Here is a 23,993-nt window from a genome sequence, read left to right on the forward strand (position 1 = left end):
TAGCCCAGTTTTAAAGAGCGTCAATTTCTCGCGTTTTAAAAAATGCACGGACGCATTGGTCCAGCACCCTTTATGATCAATCAAGGGTGTAACGAAGTGATCAGGGGTAGGAAAAAAAAATTGATAACGCGAGCTGACCAGAGCCAGAAAGAAGGGCACGATGGTCTCAGGGCCGTGTTACGGCGCGTGGGCCCGGGATCGCGAGGGTAGGGAGGAGGGTCTTTGGGCCGAGATCGCAGCCCGGGGTCAGGGATCAGGCATGCGCCGCAGAAAAGAACGGGAAAACGTTCCTCTGCCAACAGATAGGGTATCTCCTCGCATAATGCGCAAGTGGGAGGCTCTCGTACAGGCAACGCTTAGGACCGAGAGAGCTCGCGGGACGGTCGCCTCGAACTGTCTTCGAGAAGAAGAGCCTTCTTTGTTCACCCGTGGCTCCTTCCTACGGTCTCTCTGTCTTCCTCGTTCCACCTCGTTCGCGGACCTTTATTAGGCTTTGTTTCGCCAAGCCCTTACCACCGACGAAGCCGATTCGTTGCACCGAGCGCCCCGATGTAATTTTATGCGGTCCTGCGCCTTCGTATCGCCACCTTTTTCACCTGGCTACGAGATGACTTTCGTTCTTTCGAAACTGGGTGCTTGGGTGTTCTTCAGGTTCGATGATCGTCGCCTCGAATTCTGAGGATTTTATGGGGGAAAAGGGTTGGACATATCTCGTTGAATTGTTACGGAATTTTACAATTTCATTAGACTGTGTTTTGGTTATTTAGTGAATCGATTTGATTGTATTTCGATTATATAGTGATATAATTATATTTTAATTACACAGTCGTTCGATTACATTGTATTTTAATTAAATGCCTTTTAAAATGAATAAAACATTTTAGCCTCTCCTTTGAACTTAAAAGAGGTATGCAACAGTTCGAAAGTTGCTCCAAAAGTGTCAAAAATATTTAATATAACCCTCGGGACTTACTTAAATTAATGAATTATGCCCTAGAGATCCGATCCTGCGTATTTTGCGAACGGTGCTTGCCCGACGACAGCGATTCAATTTGAGCACTTCCTAAGGCCCATTATACCCGTTGATGCGAGCTAAACGAAAAGGCCGGCCCACAATTACCGCACGGTTACGCATAAACAAAGCAAAACAGCAGCGAGCACGACGGGGACCGTCGATTCGAGAGAAGCGAACGGATGAATAATGCGTTTAATCGGTTGATTAGAGGGAATGATATTGGCAGAAGCTGGCTATCCCCAAGCAGAAGTGTAAATCCATTCGCTGTCAGGATGCAATTATACCGGTGCATCGGAACGCTAACTAGCCGAGGTTTCGAGTTAATCGTGAATATGAATTATCGCGTGTTTTCCGTCTTTACAGGAGAGGGTTACGATGCGTGGTCGCGGTCGCTCGTTTCAACGTTTAGGGACAGTACTATCATTTACTCGCGATTGAACACGCTGAATGTAATTGAACATTGTGTAGCCTTAATGGCGGACAGCGCTTTCCGCCACCTTTCAACCCTGGTTGCACGGAAAGCCTCGAGTTATCCCAGCGAAAAGTGCTTTAACTCTGAGCTACCGGCTTCTTAGGTTCTGGAATTTCAATGCTGCTCCTTCGACTTCGAACTTGTAATTTCGAAGCGGTCTTTTTATTCGTCCGGCTAGCAATTTCGAAAGCCGTTCGAATTTCGCGTCCTTGAATACGGAGCGACGGAGTCTTTGCGATCTTTCGAGCTCGCGAATCTCTAGATCCTCTAGATTCTCAACATCCTAGATCTTTAAATACCTAAAAATATTAGATCTCTAATTTCCTTTAAATTCCTATTCTTCTACGTAAGATTTCTGGAAAAGGGTCTCTGAAAAAGTAATATTAGTTGTCACTCGGACCGCCGAGAAGCATAATCCAACGTCCATCGAGATTACTATTCGAAAGAAAAGGATTAAGATAAGTTTTGCTATGGCAAGGCAATCGAGGAGCTTCTTAACAGGCTTTTAAGTATAGAAAGCGTTAAGTTTCATATACGTATCCAATGATCCTGGATCAAGGATCACGCGCGGTACCGTACCCACCGACGAGACAGTGGCCCCTGAATCTGCATCGGTGCGTGCATCTGCTTGCACATGCAAGCCATGCCGGCGCGTGTGGGCCGAGCAGATCTTCCGGTGGATTTCGCTGGATGACTCACCGAGACTCGTTCCTTGAATCGTTCGTTATTCTTCGAACTGGCCGGAGGTGTACGAAACGGAGGATTCTTTGGGTAGGATCGACCGGCGATCGAGAAGATTTGATCGAGGAGCACTCGACGGCTGCTACATCAAAATCTTGTCTGTGGTAGTAGAAATATTTTGGAGGAGTTTGGAGAATTGGGGATATTTTGGAGGAATTTTAGGAAACAGAGATTTTCAGGAGGAATTTGAGGAATCAGAGATTTTCAGGCGGAATTCAAAGAATCGGAGAATTTCAGAAAAAATTCAAGAAATCAGAGATTTTCAGAAGGAATTCAATAAAACAGAGATTTTCAGAAGGAATTCAAGAAATCAGAGATTTTCAGAAAAAATTCAAGAAATCAGAAATTTCAGAAAGAATTCAAGAAATCAGAAATTTCAGAAAGAATTCAATGAATCAGAAATTTCAGAAAGAATTCAATGAATCAGAAATTTCAGAAAGAATTCAAGAAATCAGAAATTTCAGAAAGAATTCAAGAAATCAGAAATTTCAGAAAGAATTCAATGAATCAGAAATTATCAGGAAAGATTCAAAGAATCAGAAATCTTGGAGAGGAATTCGTAGAATCAGAGATGTTCAGAAGGAATTCAGAGAATGAGAAATCCCAGGCTGAATTCTAAAGAATCGAACGTTTCGCTAAAAATTCGCACTAATTTCAAGGTATAAAGAATATTGTGACGAATCGAACTGGTCAGAAATTTTATCAAAAATTGAGCGCCACGAATATAGCGAGGATAAATAGAAAATTTCGAAATCTAGCAACATGCCGAAATAGTCAGAAATATGACAAACGATCGATGATACTGTTAAAATCTCTGAACGAATCAGAATCATTCAGCAGAGGGCAAGCCGCGAGGAGAATTAAATAAATAGATAAATATATACATAGACAAAGCGAGAGACTTCGCGAAGCCATGGACCTACGCTTCTGAGAATCGATCTGGATGGAGGTTCGACACCGTCGTCGTCGCGCGAAGTGGAAGAAGACGGCGGCCGGTGCGCGGTACCATAGGAAACCTCTGGTTAAAAACGATCGTTGCTGGTGACCCGATATTAGAATGCAAAGCTGACATAAATTGTGAATAATGTACGGTGCACCTAGAATGACTCAGCGGTACGTGTTTATATTAAACACCCGGAGGCGGGTAAAACGGGTAAGCGTGCGCGAGAGGCGGAGGCACAAGCTCCGCGAAGAGAGAGAGAGAGAGAGAGAGAGAGAGGGGGGGGCCGGGTAGGAGGAAATCGATTATTCGTCGACCATGCGGCCGTATCCTGCGATCGTCGGCTTAGAAATCAACACTGACCACTGAGTTTAGAATCCTGAAACGCTGCATTATCCTCGGCAACGAGACGGAACGCCTTCGGCGTCCTTGAGGCACCGACGGTAACGACGCTCTCGAGAAGTCGCAGGATCCTCGATCGATTACACGGCTATGGCGTCGTCGCATTCTTAGCGTTCGAGGAATCGACGTCGATCTACGCTCGGATCCCGTCGACGATTAATACCGGCGCAACTAATGGTTCCCCCCGGGTTTTCATTTCAACGATCCACCGTAATTCGCCGCACAAATTTCAACGGGGGTATACCACCGATCGCGCAACGATCGCGCGCACTCGCGTGTCCTGCGTACGCGCACGACTTCCGGCCGCCGGGGAATTTTCCATTTTCTCTCTTCCTCTCTCTCTCTCTCTCCCTCTCCCTCTCTCACTCTCTTGTCTTTTTTTCACTGACATAGTCAAGGCCCCCGCGACGCTTCCGTCGAACGTCCTTCGTGCTCCTGGGCATTGTTTCAGCGGAACGATTCGGCCGCGATTGTTCTAACAGCGCTTTATGCTATTTAGATCGTGAAATCGAGACTCGCCGCTTCCGATCGGACGCCTTTCCTTTCGGACAAGTCTCGAACTATTCGGAGTCGACGGGATCGTCGAGCGAATTGTGGATCACTGTGCGAGAAAAGAGTTTGAAAGCAAAACGATCACTAAAAATAAAATCTATTTGTTGCATATTGTTTCAAGAATTATATATCTTTACACAGAGAATTTTGATATAAATGTTCCTTAGCAAGATGTTGCTATATCTTCAAATAACGATTAAAAATGAACGTCTTCAAACACTTATATATTCCTTCTATATCAAAAATCGAATTTACCAAAGTCTAATCATAGTAAATATAACACTCATTCTCTCATAAAAAGAATAAGAAAAGTAACGAAATTCTGTACAATACGACTCCCAAAAATAAGAAATAACTTAGACGAGAATAAAACGAGAATTGTTTCAGCGAACTGCATCGTGGCAAGCGCATAAGAATACGCAACACTATTCGAAATCCGCATAGCAATCGAATCCGCGTCGCGTTCCCGTAAATATCGCCGAATTATTCAGAGCCGTTAAAGAGACGCGCTCGCCGCGGACCGACGCTCGCGGGCGTTGAAGATGCTCGCGTTTGAATAAAAGAAGAAACGATGAACAACAACGGCTGCGACGCCGCCGGTGGACGGGACCGCCGACGCTCGTGGAAACGGCGGAACGATTAGATACGGTTTTCATGTACCGCCACTCCGGATGATGGACGTCGCTGTTTATTCCGGCCTCGGGATTACCCGCGTGTATTACCATGGGAGACAAATAAACGGCACGCATCCCGCGTATTCGTAACAACGGGAGGACGGTCGTCGGTCGATTGTCCGAAAGCCGTTCTCCCACCGGCGGACGAATCATCGGATTTCCCTCGATTTTAAAGGAGAAATTTCCGCGGGCGGCTTTAGTCAAATTTTTCCGGGACCGTAAAAGGAGCTCCGCAGTTTCACGGAACTCGGGCTTTATTCGCGGCGAAGGGAGCTTTCTATCGCGAATGAAATTGTGGGAGAATGATTGGAATTGCTGGATGTAAGCACACGATAGAATTTTGTGTGCATCGTGGCGGTGGTCTATAGCGAACAGCGAAGTCGTTGAGAAATGATTGAGAACTCCGGTAGTGGCGAATGAATTTAAGCAGAATTTTTCTGTTTTCTTTTAACCCTTTGCTGTTGGATATCTCCTGAGAGGCGGACGAAAATTATAGAGCTTTCAATATCAACGATTTTCTTATATCAGCCTTATATCAGATTTTATTTAAACAGGACACGAAATCAAATTTAGCGTCCTTTGTAACACTAATTTATCCTAATCATCGTATTTCACGATGATAAATCTGAAATAATACATTTCTACGAAGATCAGAGTTTCTCATTAAACAAAAACTGTTCAGCGATGTTGACGAATGAAAATGTATAATCTGTTTTGCTTAACAACCGATTTACTTAATAACAGGATTTGCTTAACAACCGATTTGCTATTATAATCGCAGTAAGAAACGAATCGATCGCCGGAGTATGTAATAAACGCGAATAAATAACTCTGAGCGACGGGATTAGGGTAAAGAATGAAGCTTTTTGTTATGGGGAAAAAAAACTAGCGGCGATTGTTGAAGAACGGGAACGAAAAAATCGAGGCGAAGCTGGAGCTGCTTTTTAGCTTCCACGACAGACGGATTCTTCGACGAGAAAGGGAGGAATGATAGCGAGCGCGATGGTATCTATGAATGAAGCAAGGTTTGCGTAAGAATGTTAATAACGAGTTTACTACACGCGTTAAGAAATGTAGCACACACGGTGAAAAAACGGTGTGCAATAATTAGACCGGGGATTTAATGCATTTATGATGAAATTCAGCTGGCGCGGCTTAAAATCTTTGGGATCGACAGATGATTAGAAGAGGAATCTTTTCAAATCTAATTCAAATTAATTCCTACGAATTACATCAATTCTTGTAATTTAAATTAATTTTCTACAGATTAAATCAATTCTTCCAATTTAAGTAAATTCTTATAAATTAAATTAATTCTTACAAATCAAATAGATTTTTAAAAATTAAATCAATTCTTCTAAATCGAATAGATTTTTAAAAATTAAATCAATTCGTCTAAATCAAATAGATTCATACGAATTAAATTAATTCGTACAAATGAAATCAATTCTTATCAATTAAATCAATTCCTACCAATTAAATCAATTCTTACCAATTGAATCAACTCTCCAAAATCACACTAATTCTTCAAAATGGAGTCGAACCAAACGAATTACCTAAATTCTCGTAACTCGAACACTCACGAGCGAAAACAAAGAGAACAGAAGAATCGATTGGATCAAAGCGGCGCGACCGATCGGATCAAGGAAACGCTCGATAATCGCAGAAGCCACCGCGCCGACATCCCCAGGCCGAACATCACCGTGGTCGATCTTCGTTTCGGAAGTTTTCTGGATCGCCGCGGGCCGCCGCTGCCCGGATAAATCGTTTCATTCTAATCGACGCGCGGCCAAGATCGCAATTTCCGTTCCCGTTTCGAGTTGCGGCAGAAACAAACAAAAAAAAAACAGGCCGATTAGAAAGCAGCGACAAGAGTCGACGGAGGAACGGTTCGCCACATTTTTCACGAGGCACGAATCCATCGCGTTCTACCCTGTCCTTGGCTTCCGGACGGCTATTATTCTGCTCGCAACCCTGGAGGATTCTACGCGAAATTACATAAGCCCGGTTGGCCGATCGTCACGCGACGTCAATCACCAAATGGCTCCGATCCTTCTCGAGGAATTAATAACGTCGAACGGTTCGGCCGGTCTTTTTTTCTCTTTCTTTCTCTCGTGGTTCGTCACTCGCGTGGACGGTGTATATATGCACGGTTGTATATCCTGATTAAAGGATCGTCCACGGTCGTAAGGGCCGCGGCCGGTCGTGTGCACACGTTCCCGACGAACGGCGCTATACCCCCGAGGATCGCGTTCCTTCCACGTAAATCCTCTTGGTGCACGGCCGATCTTTTCATGCCGGCCGGCCGGCCGCGGTACGGGGGATCGGGAGATCCGCCGATTAACGTAATCGGTAGCCTAAACGCCATCGAGACGGGCGAGTATTAAATTAGCTTCGAACTCGACGCCATCCATGGCTGTCATATCCCGCGACCTTTTCGAGAGACCTCGCGGTCTTGTCTAATTTTTGTTAAATTACCATTAGAAAAATATACTATTATAATTATTATTAAATAAATGAATCGAATTTAAAATTATAGAAAAGCCAAACGAATTTTAATTACTATATTCTACTTGTTAAAATTGTTAAAGAACGAGTGACACTTCTACTCGTCTTATGTCTCTTAAAATTGATACAAGTCATTTTAATTTTCCATAAAAATTCGCAATTTGCTACTTAAAGTATACAGGCGATTAGTAAAAGAATAATAAAATAATAAAGGCAACAAATATTTCGGTAATAATTTTTGTGTGTTCCTTATTTTTCTCCAAGAAGCTGATAAAATCGAAGGATCCATGCAAAGATAAGTAAATAAATAATCGTGTTGCCCGGCGGTAAATTAAAGGGCTTGTTATCGTCTCGATCGGTCAGAGGCGCCTAACTACGAGATAATCATTATGATCAGGCCGCAATCGTTGCAGCGAAATGACGATCGTTCTAACGATCTGCTACCTTGTAATGGCAGCGTCGCGGGCTGCAATCTCGGCTCGCTCGGTAAATAGTGGTTTAAGACGGATAAAATACGCTTGCACTGCCTAATATAAAATGCCATGGAATTATGCGAAAATCATTGAAAAATTTAAATAGCATGACGAGGCAGCAGACAGTTTCCGACACTTTAATCAAAATGGATGGATAACACTGTCTTCGACATCGGAAGACAGAATTGTTCTCGAATATTGTTAAAGTATTTTGAATTTCTTGAAACGATTAAAAGAAGAAATTGAATTACAAGTATTTGTATTTATCCTGTCGATATTTGTGTAAAATAAAAATGTCTTGTATAATATGCAATAGGAGGCAAGTATAATTTGATTTCTTCTTTTAATCGTTTTAATAAGTAAAATAAATGTGCTGACATTTTTAATTTCTCTTCAATTCATTATTGTTTAGAGTTCAACCCTCCCAACTGTGCAATAAATGCATAAAGTTAAAGAGTATAGCAATAAGAAACGCTCGATTAGCTGGAACACTCTCCATCAAAAATATATCACTTTTTAATTACAAGTGCTTCCTATACTAATTAAACAACTCGTTCATTTTATCCTTAAATTCGACTCAGTTAATTTTTCAATAAAAACAGCAGAATCGTAGAATTTGCCGAAAAAAATATTCCCCCAATATTGTTTCAAATAATTTGTTCAGATTATACCGAAGATAAAATCCCCGGCCTTGCATCGTCGCATAGGTGCGGAACCGACGCACCAGTGCGTCGCGTCGTCGCCCCGTCACGACGACGGAGACGCCTAGGGACGCGCGATTCCACTGAAAAGACGTTTGCGTAACCGTGCGCGACACAATCTGCAGGGCCGCTTACATATCACGGGTAAAACAAAAATGTCGAAGAAAAGGACGATCGACCGAGAGGCAAATCCACCCTGTCTGGAAGACGGTCGACGGCTCGGGGGATGAAGAGAGAGAGAGAGAAAGAGAGAGAGAGAGAGGAGGGAGGTGGGCGAACGGTGGAAGCGTCGACGGAGCCCGTCGCTGGAAAACGGACGCTGAATTATTCATGGGGGAATCTGTTGCTCTCTTATTCGACCGGTTCCGTTGCCGTTTGTACTTCGAATTTATTCGGAAACCCCGTGAAAATTGCGCGCGTCGCGACGACTCGCAACCCTAAATTAACGCCGATGCGTTACCGCTGACCGGTCATCCCTTCTTTCAAGAAAATTCATCGAACGACGGACCTTTCTAACCAAAATATAACTTGATAAGTTTAAGATTATTTATTGCTTATCTATTCTTTTTTTAGAGTTATTTTGTTATAAAGTGAGTAATTTTACAAGTGTTGTAAAGTGAGTTAAATGAAAATAAAATCGAATAGAAGTTTCTTCCTATTTTCAATGCTATTGGATTAGGTTCGTATCGTATTTTATTATTTTTAAATTCAATTCAGTTAATTATTCGACGAAAATAACAGTTTACGAAAGAAAATATATATTCTTCTACTATCAAATAATTAGCTTGGATTATACCGAACAGAAGATTTGTACAACCTTAATTTTTACGCTAGTCTATTATAATTTCCTAGTCTTATTAAACACACAAAATATTCTAACACGAAATATGAGAGAATTTGAGAAAAATCATGTATTTTATAATTCTGATTTAACAGAATAAAAATGTCGACAATTTCAATTCCCTAAATCGAATGCACTGGCATCCGACAACCCTTTCGCATTTGGCACTTGGTCGATTATCACCGACGGTTCCGTCGTGATCGTAAAATCTACCTGCGGCCATAGGTAAGTCAGTGGTACCTGGTCGGTCGTAAGGCGCGGCCCTCCTGGGCGGGTTCTGTCCCCTAGCAGGATGGAACTGCTGTTGCTGATGCAAAGGCGGTGTCTGGGAAGGTTGCAGCTGCGGATGGTACTGCTGCGAGGTCGGATAGTGACCGGAAGTGTTGGCGGTGGACGCCGCCAGCGATTGTTGCTGGTACTGGCCGGCCTGGTACTGATTCAAATGGCTCGGATGATGGAAATGCGGATGGGAATGAGGATGGCCGTGGGACGGCGGATGGGGGTGTTGATGAGGATGCGTGTAAGGACCGCACCAGGTGTAGTATTGCTGCCAGGACGCGGCGGCGTCCACGCTTGCCATACCATCGCCGCCTTCTTCGCTCCCCATTCGGAAGCTGCGTTCAACCTCTTCGGGAACCCCCGGGTCTCTCGGGTCTATCTCGGCGCACTGTTCCACCGTTCACTGATGCGAGATCGCGCAACCCCCTCAGGGGTCCTCGCCGATCGCACACATAAATCGGTCCGCGCGGCACCCAGCTCCCGCGACACACACACTTGTTGATTATCAGGCGGGGAGGGTATAGGTTACAGTGCGTCGCCTGCAAATCTGCCCGGAAAACCTGATTAACTTCCGACCGAGTCCCGCGAACGTTTAACACTGCGATTCGATAGGCGCTATAGATCGGCGGAGTCTCGAGGCTCTTGCGGTGATCTGCGGGTTAATTAGAGATCGGTAGGCGATTAGCCGTCGAACCAGATCCCGAAACGGACGGCTCTTCTTCTTTCATCTCTGCGAAACACTTTGTAACTGGACCGAACGTATCGGATCCCGTTGAACGCTGAACGCTTGTATTATTTTCAATTGATTACGATGATTTGGTGGTGGAAGTCTCTTTCAGTCTAATCTCGATACGGATTTAGTTGCAGATACAACGCGACGTTTGATCGATTCGATACGCGTCCGCTTAGTAAATCCGTAGAAAGTAGTGCAACGAAATTGAAATAACAATCGTCTGCTGTATGTATAATCGATCGAGAACGGAGACGTCTTGTTCAACTTTCAACCTCTCGCTGTATTAATAACCTGTTCGGTATTTTACTGTCCTATTCTTTCGAGTCGAATAAGAGTTCTCTTGATATTAATATTTAATTGTTCGAGCAATCGTAGAGGTGTGATAACTATAAGTCTGACTTTTCGTTTAAAAATATGCTTGCAATGGAAGTCCTGCTACCAAGTTCTAAAATTAACCAACACGTTCGTAGCAATAACATTCATCTACACCTCCAATTATTTCCAAAATAATTTTGACATTATTAAAAAAACCTTTTATTTAGATCTGGGCTTAATATGGCTTCGAGTGCGAAGAGTTAAAAATAATTTCAGCGATTTCGAGACACGATTTATTCAATTCCGCGTGAAGAAGCGAAAAACCGTGGTTCGCTTGTTTCCGGCACGAACAATTATTACAAGATCGTTCTCTATCTCGTTCCTCGAGGTTCCCCATAGAAAACGGTACTACACGGCCAAGCTTAATGGAAACAACGCGGCGAGGTCTGATTAATCACCGTGGAAAGTGTCCCGCAGAGAAAAAAAAGAAGAAGAAGAACAAGAAGAAGAAGAAGAAGAGCTAAGGCTAAGAATAGCCGCGAAGTACGTTTTGTGGATGGCGTATTACTGCCTCCGCCCAGCAGATTACAGGACATTATGTTAGTTATAATTGAAGCGTGTTGCCGAGAAACGGGCACGACACGCGAGGCCGCCGAGAAAAACCGCGACGCGGCGTGACGCGTTCTACGCGAATTCAAGTTTCCGAATGGAATCGAGCGAAACAATGCCCGGCGAACGTAAACGCACGTAACACCGTAATTCTCCCGTTGCCCACGCCACTTCCATAAACGCGAAGACCATCAATTTTTCCGTGTCGATGGGCCGCGAAGATTCCGATCGACGCCGCATTTAAATACGAGACGGCACACAGCACTTCTTGCTCTCTCTCTCTCTCTCTCTCTCTCTCTCTTTCTCTCTCTCTCTCTCTCTTTCTCTTTCTTTCTCTCTCTCTTGGCCGACACTCGATTACCGGAGGTGAACACGGTCTCTCGTTATTGTAATTACGGTGCCCGCAACAATTTCGTACGGCCCTAACACCGGCCGATCGCTACCCGGTCCACGTTCGCTTCGGAACAGCGATATCCTCGCGCCGCTACAAATGCGAACAGACCTTTCTCGTTTACTTTGTTACTCGACGGGTCGCGTCGACATCGACGCTCGCTCCACCGACGCTCTGCTCGCCGACGAAACCAACTCTCAAGGACAGTTGCCGACAGCGTCGCGTTGCTCTCTCATAATCGAATAGATTTCGCGAAACGCTATCCGCGAAACGACGCCGACGACGATTCTACTCGATACGTTCGAAGTCCCATGAGTGGACCCTTAACGTTTCGGAGCGTAGTTCCTCTAGATTTATTGTTATTACAAGACTTTTATTATTATTAGTATTGTTGTTAATATTAATACTGTTGTTAATATCAATACTGTTATTAATATTAATACTGTTGTTAATATCAATACTGTTATTAATATTAATACTGTTGTTAATATTAATACTGTTGTTACTATTTATTTTTATTGTTATCGTTACTATAGTTATTATTATGTTTATTATTATTATTATTATTATTATGAATTACTGCTTGTTTTTCTATAATATATTGAATATGATACGTCGACGTAACTAGATGCTGTTAATTCCTTTACTATTCAAAAAAAAGAATCGCACACTCATTCTTCTGGCAAGCGCGCCGTGCATCGGCAGCCCGGCGCCGCAAGTGACGAACTTTCGCGCGACGCACGATTTCCCGCAACGCGAATTCGTCGAACACGCATTATCCGCGTCATACGGCACGGCGGACCGCGTACGTTCTATTCACATTTCAGCGATTTTTATCACAGTACACGTCCAATAAAACTTCATTGAGAGCCCATAAATCTATCCGTCTAATTCCAGCGACCGTAAATTGTATTGGCAACGGCGTTGCGTAAAACCAGTGTTCAATTTTTCGACGACGTACGCACGAATTCTCCGTGCCGCGCGAGGGAACGGCGCGCGTCCCTAAAAAATCTCCGCGCGACGATACGCGACGGATGGGACACGATCGATTCGAAGGGTTTCGATTGGCGGCACTGTTCCGTCGGCGAGACGAGATCTCCGTTCCGGAAATGTCGGCCGGTGGTTTCGTGTGTGGTTTCGTCGACGAGGCCGATCGGTGGGACTGGCGTCCGATGTTCGATGCGACCCGTGCGTGTCCAGGTATTCGGATAGGTGCGTGTACGGCGACGACGACGGCGACGACAGCGACGGCGACGATGATGATGATGAACACACAAACAACAATATCGTTTCCCCTCCGACCCCGGTTCCTTAGACTCGTGACAGGGGTCAGAGAGAGCGCCGAAATGTTCCTGGGTCCGTACCGGTGTGTCGGTGGTCGGTACGCGAGAAAGTGTGTGCGCGAACACACGCGCGCGCGCGCGCGCTGCTGCAAATCCGTCTGGTAAAGGTTTGAGTCGAACGCGACGGAAGGATGTCGCGCGCGTAGAGCCTGAAGAGGCTCGAGGATGACTGAGAGGAACAAGTTCCTCTCCTCCGCCTCGAGCGAAAGAGGGTTGAAAGCACGAGGCCGGACGAGTGAGCGGCAGGGGATGCGAGTCTACGGCGGTCCACGTGCACCCGGTGGCACGTTCCCCGGTCACGTGGACCGACGATGCACCCCACCTGGTGACGCGACGCGTTCTCGTCCCCGGTCCGACAGCCGTTCCAGTTTATTTCAGCCACCGGCGACGCACGAAATTCGAGCGAGGCCCAGGTGACCGCTCCATAGAGACCGTTATGGGGGTCTTCCACCGTCCTGTTTGATTTTTTTCGCATACTCTAGAAGGATGCGGAGAGTGCTTGTAGCAAACGATGCTAGTGACAATATTAATAACTTTTACTGCTTCTTTTTAACACGGTGATGATCGTTCACGAATCAACTCGTGTTGCAAAAATATCGTAAAATATTAACATAGGTAAAATATTAAATATACAATGCGTTGAAGTATTTCAAGCGCCATCAAGAATATGATAGCATACAATTTAGGTGCAATATAATTTCCTAAATATTGTTAAAAAATTATAAATAATACTGATAGATGACATAGTCTATATCTCGCATTGCAGATTTTTCCGTGAAACAAAAATTGCAGGGTTTCAATGTTACAGAAAATAACTATAATTAATAGACAGTTAATCTGTAACACCGTCGAATCGAAATCAACGTTCTTTCCTCGTTAAAGACGCGAAGAGTGGATCTCGGGCTATTAATTAGCGTGTCACGTCGTTCTTACCACGATGAATAATGCATCCTCAAATTAATCATCGACTAATTGATACTCGGACTCTCGAGAGGGTGGCGACGACGGTTGTTTTAATGGGACACCCGGCGATACCCAATTTAAAAGCACTTCGATGAATGGACGAGCTTAGTCGATAGAAACGGGAGACAGTGGTTCAGCGGGACGAACTTTCTGATCCACAATGAATTCGGCTCGACCTGCCTTTAGTATCAAGTTAGGGGAATTTGAGTTAGGGAAATTGTGTTTAGGTAATATAATGGTGGTGTTTGATTAGGTTATTATATTAAGGTGATTTGACATAACCAGTCGTTCTGACTGGTCTGGCAGTTTTAGTGTTAATTCCTATGACATAACTTTGCAATAACAATTCCTAATTTCTCGCTTAGAACGCCTTGGTCTTCCTCAACAAAAAATTAATTACCAAACATTACCATTCACACTTATTGCTTTCAAATCATTATAATTACAAACTGTAAATGTATAGAAAATAATTTAATAAATTTCTTGATCGAACCACACCTTTTACTCAAAGTCGCGACAGACTTTCCTCAGAGGATCGCGCGTAGGTTACCTTGAGGGCTAGATAAGTTTAGGCTGAAATAATCTGGCTGTCCGACCGAAGAAGACGCCGGCTTCGAAATCGCAAGAGAAGATCGCGAGGATTCGAAAGAAATGTGAAAGAAAAGTGTATCTCGGTCGTGCGAGATCACGTCGAGATGATCCGGCAGCAAAAGGAAGCGGAGAGTTTCGACGACGATAGGAAGCGAGGACACGCAGATGCGGAAGAGAGACAAGGGGGCAAGGAGTACGTTGACCTGAATTGACCTGACCTGCGACAAGCCAACGTGTTCGACGATAAACTGTCGTATATCAAAGTAATCTCATGCGCGGGATCATTCGGACTGCATGTATACAATCGCGCAAGCGAGCACCGCGGCGGGACGTGTTACGCAGCGATCGCCGCGCTTTTTCCACGCTGCAAGCGTCCGTCTAATGCGGTACTTCATTTATCCTGGTTAATCTTACATGTACCATTAATAAAACATCGTTGTCTTAACCGCGGTACACGGCACCGGCTACCTGCGCGCCACCGTCACCTTCTACCCCAGATTCACCTGACTCCATGAACATCATGGGTAGCTCGGAACATTCGTATCGAATGCATCAACTTTTAATGCTCGTCCCGTTTCTTCGATAAATCTCAATCAGCTTCTGTGGAGCTATGTGTGTAATTTATTTAATTTTTCAACAATGTTTACGATGTAAAATGATTTTACGCAATATTTATGATTTTACACGGTTTTACATGACTGTACACAATTTTATAAGATTACACGTGATTTTATACGATTATACATAATTTTACACGATTATACAAGATTTCACAAATTTATACATTTACAAATTAACATTGTGTAATTTAGCAACGAATTTACAGTAGGTAGAAAAATTGAAATTACTCTGATATGTGAACAGAATATTTTTGCAATGTTCTGAGTAATTATAGAATTAGATTAAACATATGTAAATGACATTTTTATATCATTTTGATCTGGATGTAAATTTAATATTTCTGTAATATTAATTTGGATTCATTCAGATTTAATTTTCGAGTAATTTCAATCTTTCTGTACTTTTAATTTCAACGAATGCAGATTCAATTTTTGTGACTGTAATTTCAACGTACATCAAATTAATTTCTATGTAATTTTACTTTTTATACATGTCATTATCGACAATTTTTTCTGAAATTATTCAAACATGTCTGACGACAATTTTAATTGAAATTACAGAATAAATATGCATATTTGTCAGGCAAAAATCAGTGTTTCCCCAAAATCAATGTTCACAGAAAATGAATTTACAAAACTACCCCCTTTCATCCAAACATGAGATTCTTAAGCTGGGAGACATAGAAATAAATTGACAGCTGACAAACCTTTACTATCCAACCCTTTTATCATCTAAACCAAGAAGCGCGTAAAAACGATAAAAATCCACCCTCCATCATCCGAACGTCTCGTCCAAACACCAAGCAAACCGAGTCGAAACCAGCGGACGAATCGAGCCCATCTACAATCCAAACATCCCCGTCGCGCCGGACTGTCCCCCGCAAACGCGGTACCACGTCACAATACGGGACGTGCATCGATGAAAACGAGTGTCGAAACGTCCGAGCAATTACCGAGCGGCCGTTTCCTCGAGCCCGGGGAGTCCGAGACCGCAGAATTTGGCCAGCGTAGCGTGCTTAAATCGTGACAGAAGCTTATTATCGTGTAGCATCCTCGCGCGATGTTACCAGTCAATCGCAGCCCGGCCCCCGAGACATTGATGGAACGTCCCGCGCAACCCCCGTATTTTTTGCACGGCCGCCCTCCATATTTAAATCGAGCCCTGGCCCCCCGAACCCCCCCTCCCGGGCTCAATGAGGCTGTTCACTCTCGGCTGGTTCGCCGACTTACCCTCGCGGAGGTGTTCTGTGTTTGTTCGTTTGCTTCCTTTCTCCTCCGGTCGCTTTTGTTTACCGTTTCTCTCTCTCTTTTTCTCTGTTCCCAACCCTTCTTTTTCTCTATTCTCGAACCGTTTCTCTTTTTGTCTGTATCTCGTTTTCCATCCCTTTCTGTCTCTATTTCTGTCTTTTCTAACCCTCTCTCTCTTTTTCTTTCCTTTTCATGCCTTTCTCTATCTTTTTTCCTCTTTTCCACCCCTATTTCTCTTTTTCTTTATATCTCTTTTTTTCTCTTTTTTACTAGCTCTTTCTATATTTTCCTGTCTCTTTTCCACCCCTGTTGCTCTTTCTTTTGCTCTCTATACTTGTCTCACCTCTCCGTCTCTTCATCGTCGCGTACACGCCCCTCTCTCCATCTGCTGTCTCTATCGCGCCGCTCTTCCTCTTCTTTCTCTCTCTTCCTCTCTCTCGGACTCTTCCTTTGTCTCTCTACGGTCGCGCCCGCCCCACCGCCGCCTCTCCCGGTCTCCGTCCAGTCCGGCGTCGCGCACACCCCCGTCGCGCCCCGTTTTTTTTCCCGTCTCTCTATCGTCACGTGCGCGCCCTGTTCCTTCGGCCGAGATGCGACGAAACGAGGACGCAGATGGGGTAGATGAGCGAAGCCCCGCCTGGCGTTCGACAGATAAAGGTCTTGTATTGGTCGATTAAAATATAAATTGCGTTCCCCGGGCCGATTCGCTTCACCCCGCATGAGGTCATCCTTCTCCTCTATCGGGGACCCCGGCTCCCCGACAACGTACTTCCGGTCCGCGCGACTCTTCGGCCGCTGCCCTACAGAGTCGACTGTCGAACGATATCGAACACTCGACACTCTGACGAGCCGCTTTCTGTCGGTCAAATCGATCACGCGGCTCTCTGTGTTTGCTGAGAAAATTTTTGAAAAAAAGATTTTCGCAAATTTTCCTTTGAACTTTGACGATGGGACGATGTTCTTTTATAGGCTCGCGATGAAACGGAGGTCGTTTTTGGAAAGTAGTTAGGAGAGTCAGGAATCTGTTGGGTACATTAAATATAGAAATGTGTGAATTAAATGAGTAAATAGGTATTATTACAATAGGAACGATAGAAAGACTGATGGCAGAGGATTTTCATGGAAAATAAAAGTTATCTGTATTAAACGCGAGATAAAAGAGACGTCTACCTTTTTTATTAATAATTTTAATTTGTCACAAGTAATAGAATGCTTTTAATTATCTGAAATAATATAACAAGCTTGTTCAAAGTTGTTGTATAAATTTCAGAATAAACATAGACAATTTATAAATTAATGCTAAAATCAGAAATGAAACCCCAAAAATGAGGGCGTCAGAAGAACATTCTTCTTAATTACTTATCATAACTCTTGTAAATTCTATAGTTGCGAAAACGAAGCATCGACCGAATGTTTAACTTATTAAGAAATAACACTGATTATGATTAAACATTTTACTGAATAATAATAATTTTATGTATGACTGGTCGACAGTATAAGGGTTGCTATTCGAACGCGTATTCCACGGACAGATTCCAACGGATTCCGGGATGCCTCGCGCGTTAATGGCAGCCGAGCGGAGATTTCAGTGTTTACGCAACCGCAAACAAGATAATATCGTTACTTAATACAGACTGTTTTATTACCGCGCGGATCTCGCGCGCGGTTTCTCGCTCGCGATACGAAAACAGTCGATCCGTGTCTCGCGAGGGCTATCGAATAGCGCCGGTGTATCGAGAGACGATCGGTTGAACCGAGATTCCTTATTGCGATTGTCGGGTGCGTTCGCTTAACGATCCTTCCAGGCCCGGCTAGACGAACATTGATTTCGCCCCGATGAAGCCGATGTAACGACTCCGATAGCGATTGCTCGACCATATTGTTCCATTGTGTTCCGTTGATTTGCATGGCATCATAAATGCATAAAGTCGCGCGGGTTTTCTCCGGCGACGCGGTTTTCCGGCGTTCTCAGAAGGATTACTTTATAGGCTATTTCCATGAGCGAAACGAGCGCGTAATGGTTTATTAAGTGTTTATCGTCGACGCGCGCGATTGAGAAAAGACTGAGAAAAAATGCCGATCGAGAAAACATTATCGTGATACGCGCGTCGACGACGCGTGGACGCGATTTCTCCTTGACGCGACGGATATCTCGGCGCTCGAAGAAACATCTTTTTCGATTAAACGTCGCTCGGATCCGCGGGATTAGCGTTTTCCGCGGGATTAGCGTTATCCGCGGCGATGCGTGGTAGCCGATTAGATGGATCGCGGGAGCGAACCGGTGTGTAAGCTGGTAAATGAATCAAGAGAAAGGTCAGTGGATGAACGAGTAAATAAATCGAAAGGCCAGGTAGCGAATTAATCGAGGGACGAGTATGGAAACGAACGACACGGGGAATCAAGAGAAGCGCGCCCGTTGACTGAATAGAAACACGAACGGACAAGAAAGTTCACGCGTGAATAATTTTGTTAATAGCCGGCCCAAGCAAACGAATCAAGAGAATGATCGATGATCGGCGAGTAAGTGAATCGAAGTACGGAGTAACAAATCGATCGAGACACGTGTACGTAAACGAATCAATCCAAGAAGTGGCACGCTATCAACGCCCATAAAAGATATTAATAATAATTAGAAATAAAAATTTCAAAAGACATTAAACGTACGTCCAATAGTTAAATACTACAAAGTAGCACGGCGGAAATTACCAATATTCTCACGTTTCTCGAATCTTAAGGAAACCAAGAAAAATCGATCGGATCAGCGTAAATAATTCATCTCGAAATCGCAGAAAATAATCGACGAGGCGGCGATCAAAGCGCGAATCGAACGACGGAGGGAATAACGAACGTTGAAATAAAAATCGCGAACAAACGAGCTACAACTTAAGAGCGTTCTGCTCCTCCGGTAAGAAAAAGGCGCGTGACGTCTATAGACGGTGTATCCGCGGGGGTTAAACGATACTTTGCTCTTTCGATTCCCGTCGTTTCCCGGCTTTTTACGTTCGAACGGTGACTCGAGTTTAATATAGGGCCGGGCGCGCTCGGTGTCCGCCAGGAAAGTTGCGCAACAGCGCCTCTCGGAAGGCGACTAATAAGCAGGTAGTTCCGTTTGTACACGCTTTGCATTTAATAGTTCCTCCCCGGTCTCCACCCCATCGCGGCAGCCGACAGCATCACCGGCCGCCGCCATCGGCGCTTCCACCACCGGCACGGCGTCGCAGCCACCGCCACCCCTCCGGTACGCGATTACCATCGAGCGCCGGTGTTCACGTGGCGGGACACGTGAGCCCGACACGTGGGACCTCTCCGCTAGCGATATCGAACCATCCCGGCGCCCGAGATATTTCCGAGCATTCCAGACACAGAGGTCGCGTTTCATTTATATCGCGCATCTTCGGTTTTACATAATGCCCGCCGGAGGATGGGAGGCCCCGGGGACCGTCTGGATCGAGGTGATCCAGGGATTCGGGGACAACGAATGATCCGTGAACGCGTCCTGCGAGCGCCTCCTTGCCGGTTCGGTTTAGGGAGGATTTACGAGGACTTAACGCCTCGTCTACCTGCGGTTTTCTTGCGCTTGGTTTACCTTATTAACGATAATGTAATTTTTTCATTTTTGGTTGTCTGATTGCAACCAGACACTTGCGAGTGATTTAATCGATATATATATGAAATATATATGAAAAAGAAAAGATCACAGCTATCGTTGAATTTGTACTAATATACGCATCGATTAAATCACTCGCAAGTGTCTCGTTGCAATCAGGCAACCAAAAATTAAAAAATTACATATTTATATAATTATTAATTAAATTACATACCACCCTATATATATTGACGATGATGTAATTTTTTAATTTTTGGTTGTCTGATATATATATATATGAAAAAATGACTCTTTGTTAAGTGTGAGTAACAGAAGTAGGACGAAAATATATTTCTTCAATAATGTGAAAATATCAAAAACTATATGACGGTATTCTCTTAAATTAAAATTAATTCACTACAGCTTTCGTTTCACCTAACATATTCTTATTATCAAGTGGCTAAAATTCGCAGCCCATTAAATCTAGGAAAGCTGTCTTTGGAAATATTAATAAATAAATATTACTATCATAAATATTATCACTGTAAACATTAACATGAATTATTAATCGATAAATAAATTTGAGAATGGTATAAACGAACGACGTTTAATTCGAAGTACGATCGCATTGATCTAAAAATTTGGAGAGCATCGCGATTTCAGCTTCGCGGACGGTGGGATCGAAGATACATCTACCCAACCACCGGATCGTTCTGCTGACCCATTAATTGGCACGGATTTTATAAATGCTGCAACGTTCGTCCCGTGCACCGTGGTATTTAACGGGGGGAATGGAAAAATGCCTTGTGAACGCGCCGCAAGGACGTCGGATACGGTGCGCATTACAATGCTGTCTAATGCACGTGATACTTTCCCACGTGATTAATCATGGACAAAGCACGACGAACGGGAAGAACAAAAAAAAAAGAAAAGATAGAGGCGAGAAGAGGACGAAAGATCGAAAATCGCGGCGCCCCGGCGAAATTTTCCTTCGCCGGAGCCGAACGACGAAGTTGAATCATCGCCGACTTCTCGCGGATGAAGTTCAAGCGTGAAGTCCCGAGGCCTTGCGGTGCCGTAAAACGACTGGAAGAAAATTCTTGCCGAGCATGCTGCATAATTTATTGCGATCGAGAGTGTGCCGGTGCGTGGACAGCGGAGACAGGTAACGTCGAACCGAGCAGGAGGAAAATGTTGCTATCTTGATTTTTGCCGATTTACGATGTCAGGTTTTATACGTTTATGACATTCACCGTGGAATAATCGACGCATTTATTTTGTATTGAACGGTTTTAATTGAAGTTTAAGAAAGTTAAAGAAAACTAGAACTAGAAAATGACCGAGTCGATACAATTAAAAATAGCGAATAAATTGAGAAAGAACCAAGAAATTTCCAATCTATTAATTCTTGCAACTGACACAGCCGACTTTTATTTTACAAAAAAATCACTCTAGTTCCGGCTGGCAGAAGCAACAATAAATAAGTATAAAAATTACAAAATTGTCTCCTCAGGAATGCTATCCTAAATTTTACAGGAAATTTTGCATACCTGCAACCGTCGCGATCGCTCCGATTTTCCGCGTTAACGACGCCGATCATTTATTTATCCGCACAATTGCGTTTCGTTTAGGGACCGTATCGGATCCCTGCGAGCAAGTTCACGGGACACGTTCGCGCGAAAGTTGCGAACGAAAAGCCGTGTAAAAATGGCAGCGAGCGGTTCGCGGCTCGCCGTGATTTTCTCGTTTTTCTGAATCTACGTAGAAGAGACTCCGGTGCGCCGGACGTGACGGCTACGAAGGTCGGTCTCCGGACGTGACATCACTGGCAATCAGTTTTTCAGACACGTGAGAAAACAATTGTTCCTTACAATGCCGTAATAAAATGGTACACTACCGAGATCAATTTAATTGAGCTTCTCCGTGCGTGCCGCAGCTGGACGAGCACACGATCGCCGCGATACAACCACTACCAAGAGACACACACGTCCAACGTTATCCTGTTCTTATCCGCTAAACCGAATTCTTCTAGCCTGCGACGGTAATTCGCCTAATTGCCGTTCAACGCGAACAGGGATGATCAATGGTCGCGATAATTCTCAACAATATTAATCGGTGAAATCCGAGTGTAACGACTGGACCGCGGATTTCTATGCAAAATAGAAACCGTTTTACATTAATTGCGAGGTGCGCGGACTCCGTATGCATTTATTCCTCTTTCGATCATTTTAATGGATTGAAAGGAGTGCGATAACGTTTTGAAATTTCTTAAATGTCCACACTGTTTCGTATGTAATATGAAAAATATATTTAATGCGAAGAATATGTCTAATATAAAGCATAGATTTTATATAAAGCGTATATTTAATACGAAGCTTATATTTAATATGAAGCACATATTTAATATGAAGCATATATTTAACACGAAGTATAAACTTAATATAAAGCACATATATAATATAAAGCATATATCTAATAATTTAAAAAAATTTTGAAACTGTAACTGCAGTCTCCACTGACGAATTTCTTCGACCTGCTTGATGGAAAATAATTCAATACAAAATTGCATGGACGTGTTCCTTTGCCCATCGGGCAACTCGTTGTTCCCATATAAGCGTAATAATTTGCGAGATAAGGTTCATAATTGCAGGAGTGATGCGTTCCTTTGCGCAGACCGTAATGCTCAGATTAAGCCTATTACAAACCACAAACTGATGAAGTATCGTTAACTAGCAGACCGCAGATCTTTATGCATTTATTGCACGGCTTCGAATGCAACGAGGTACGTGCGCGGAAATTTTGCGGGACGAAAATTTCCTGTAAAAAATTCCTGATACAAATCGCCTTTGTTTAAACCGAGAAGGTTACAAACTAACTTCTCGAACGATAGAAATGGCATTTTAACGACGATATGAAATAAATTGGAAGAATTCGATGGCTGAGATAATTTATGTTTTAGAAATCGGTAAAATTTTTAGCGAACTCGATTTTTTACGAAACGTTGCAACCAAGAAGGAAACTCCGGTTCGAGCGTAATTAAATAAAATGACAGGATCCGCGAGCGTCGATGAAATATCGCCGAACCGAACAACAGCTCGTCGCGGAACGGCTCGCCGGAAGGCCGCAGGATAATTAACCGTACCGAAAGCTTTTACCAGCCGAGTAACACGGTGGATAGTAAATTCTGGTGGCGTGGCCTTGCGGACTGCAAACATCGCCGCCGCCTGGAGACTCGTGCCGATCTCGTCGCGGTTGCGTAAGCGTTAGGCATCTCATTCAATCGGGTTTTCTAAGTGTTACATCTGAGTCACCCTCTCTCTCTCTCTTGCCCGTGATTTATCGCGGACGAGCTTTCGTAAATTGCGTGAAAAGCGTCGCTTCGCACCGTCGGCCGGGGCGAGCATTCACACATTTCCAGAAGATCGCTGGAAACAGCGCGTGTGCCCCGCCGCGATTTCTATGCGACGAGACGCGCGATGCGCCGGAGAGAAACCACTATTGTTCGCATCGATCAGGAAGCGTGGGCGTACGGCATAATACCGATGGTACATTCAAAATATCAAGACGAAGTTAGTTGTTTCGCTATTTTAATTCGAAATGTGAAACGTGCACTTCGACCACGATATTTCGATTTTCTAGGATTTGTTGCGACTCGAATGTACGATGTTTTAGTAGTTTTTTTAAATATAGACAGATTCGATATTATCGAAATTATTTTGTAAGGTGGTGTAGCAATCTCGAGTGCAAAGTGGTTGACTTTGAAAAATAGTTTCTTTGAGAAATAGCTTCGTTGAACAGAAGAAACGTTCGTGGAAGAATAAATGATTCGAGGAGGATAGTTTATTTTAAATTGTCCTACAATATTTAAAATTATACTATGATATTTTAAATTGTCATATAATATTTAAAATTATCCTATAGCATTTAAAATTATCCTATAGCATTTAAAATCATCCCATAATATCTTAAAGTATCCTATAGTATTTAAAATTATCC

At 43.7% G+C, this 23,993-nt stretch overlaps 2 protein-coding genes across 4 annotated transcripts in view; both read right to left on the bottom strand.

Moving 5' to 3' along the window:
- The window catches only part of LOC144469329 (hepatic leukemia factor-like), a 150,281-nt gene that overhangs the window by 99,891 nt on the left and 26,397 nt on the right, over nucleotides 1–23,993 (bottom strand). The gene's annotated exons all lie outside the window — the stretch shown is intronic.
- Nucleotides 9,408–11,946, bottom strand: LOC144468319 (uncharacterized). The gene is made up of 2 exons (XM_078177720.1): nucleotides 11,758–11,946; nucleotides 9,408–10,145 (listed from the first exon to the last, which is right to left on the bottom strand). The coding sequence occupies exon 2, from the start codon at nucleotides 9,924–9,926 to the stop codon at nucleotides 9,408–9,410; it is 519 nt and encodes a 172-aa protein (XP_078033846.1). The 5' UTR covers nucleotides 9,927–10,145; nucleotides 11,758–11,946.

Source organism: Augochlora pura, chromosome 4, assembly GCF_028453695.1.
Source record: "Augochlora pura isolate Apur16 chromosome 4, APUR_v2.2.1, whole genome shotgun sequence".
Classification (NCBI taxonomy): Eukaryota; Metazoa; Arthropoda; class Insecta; order Hymenoptera; family Halictidae; genus Augochlora; species Augochlora pura.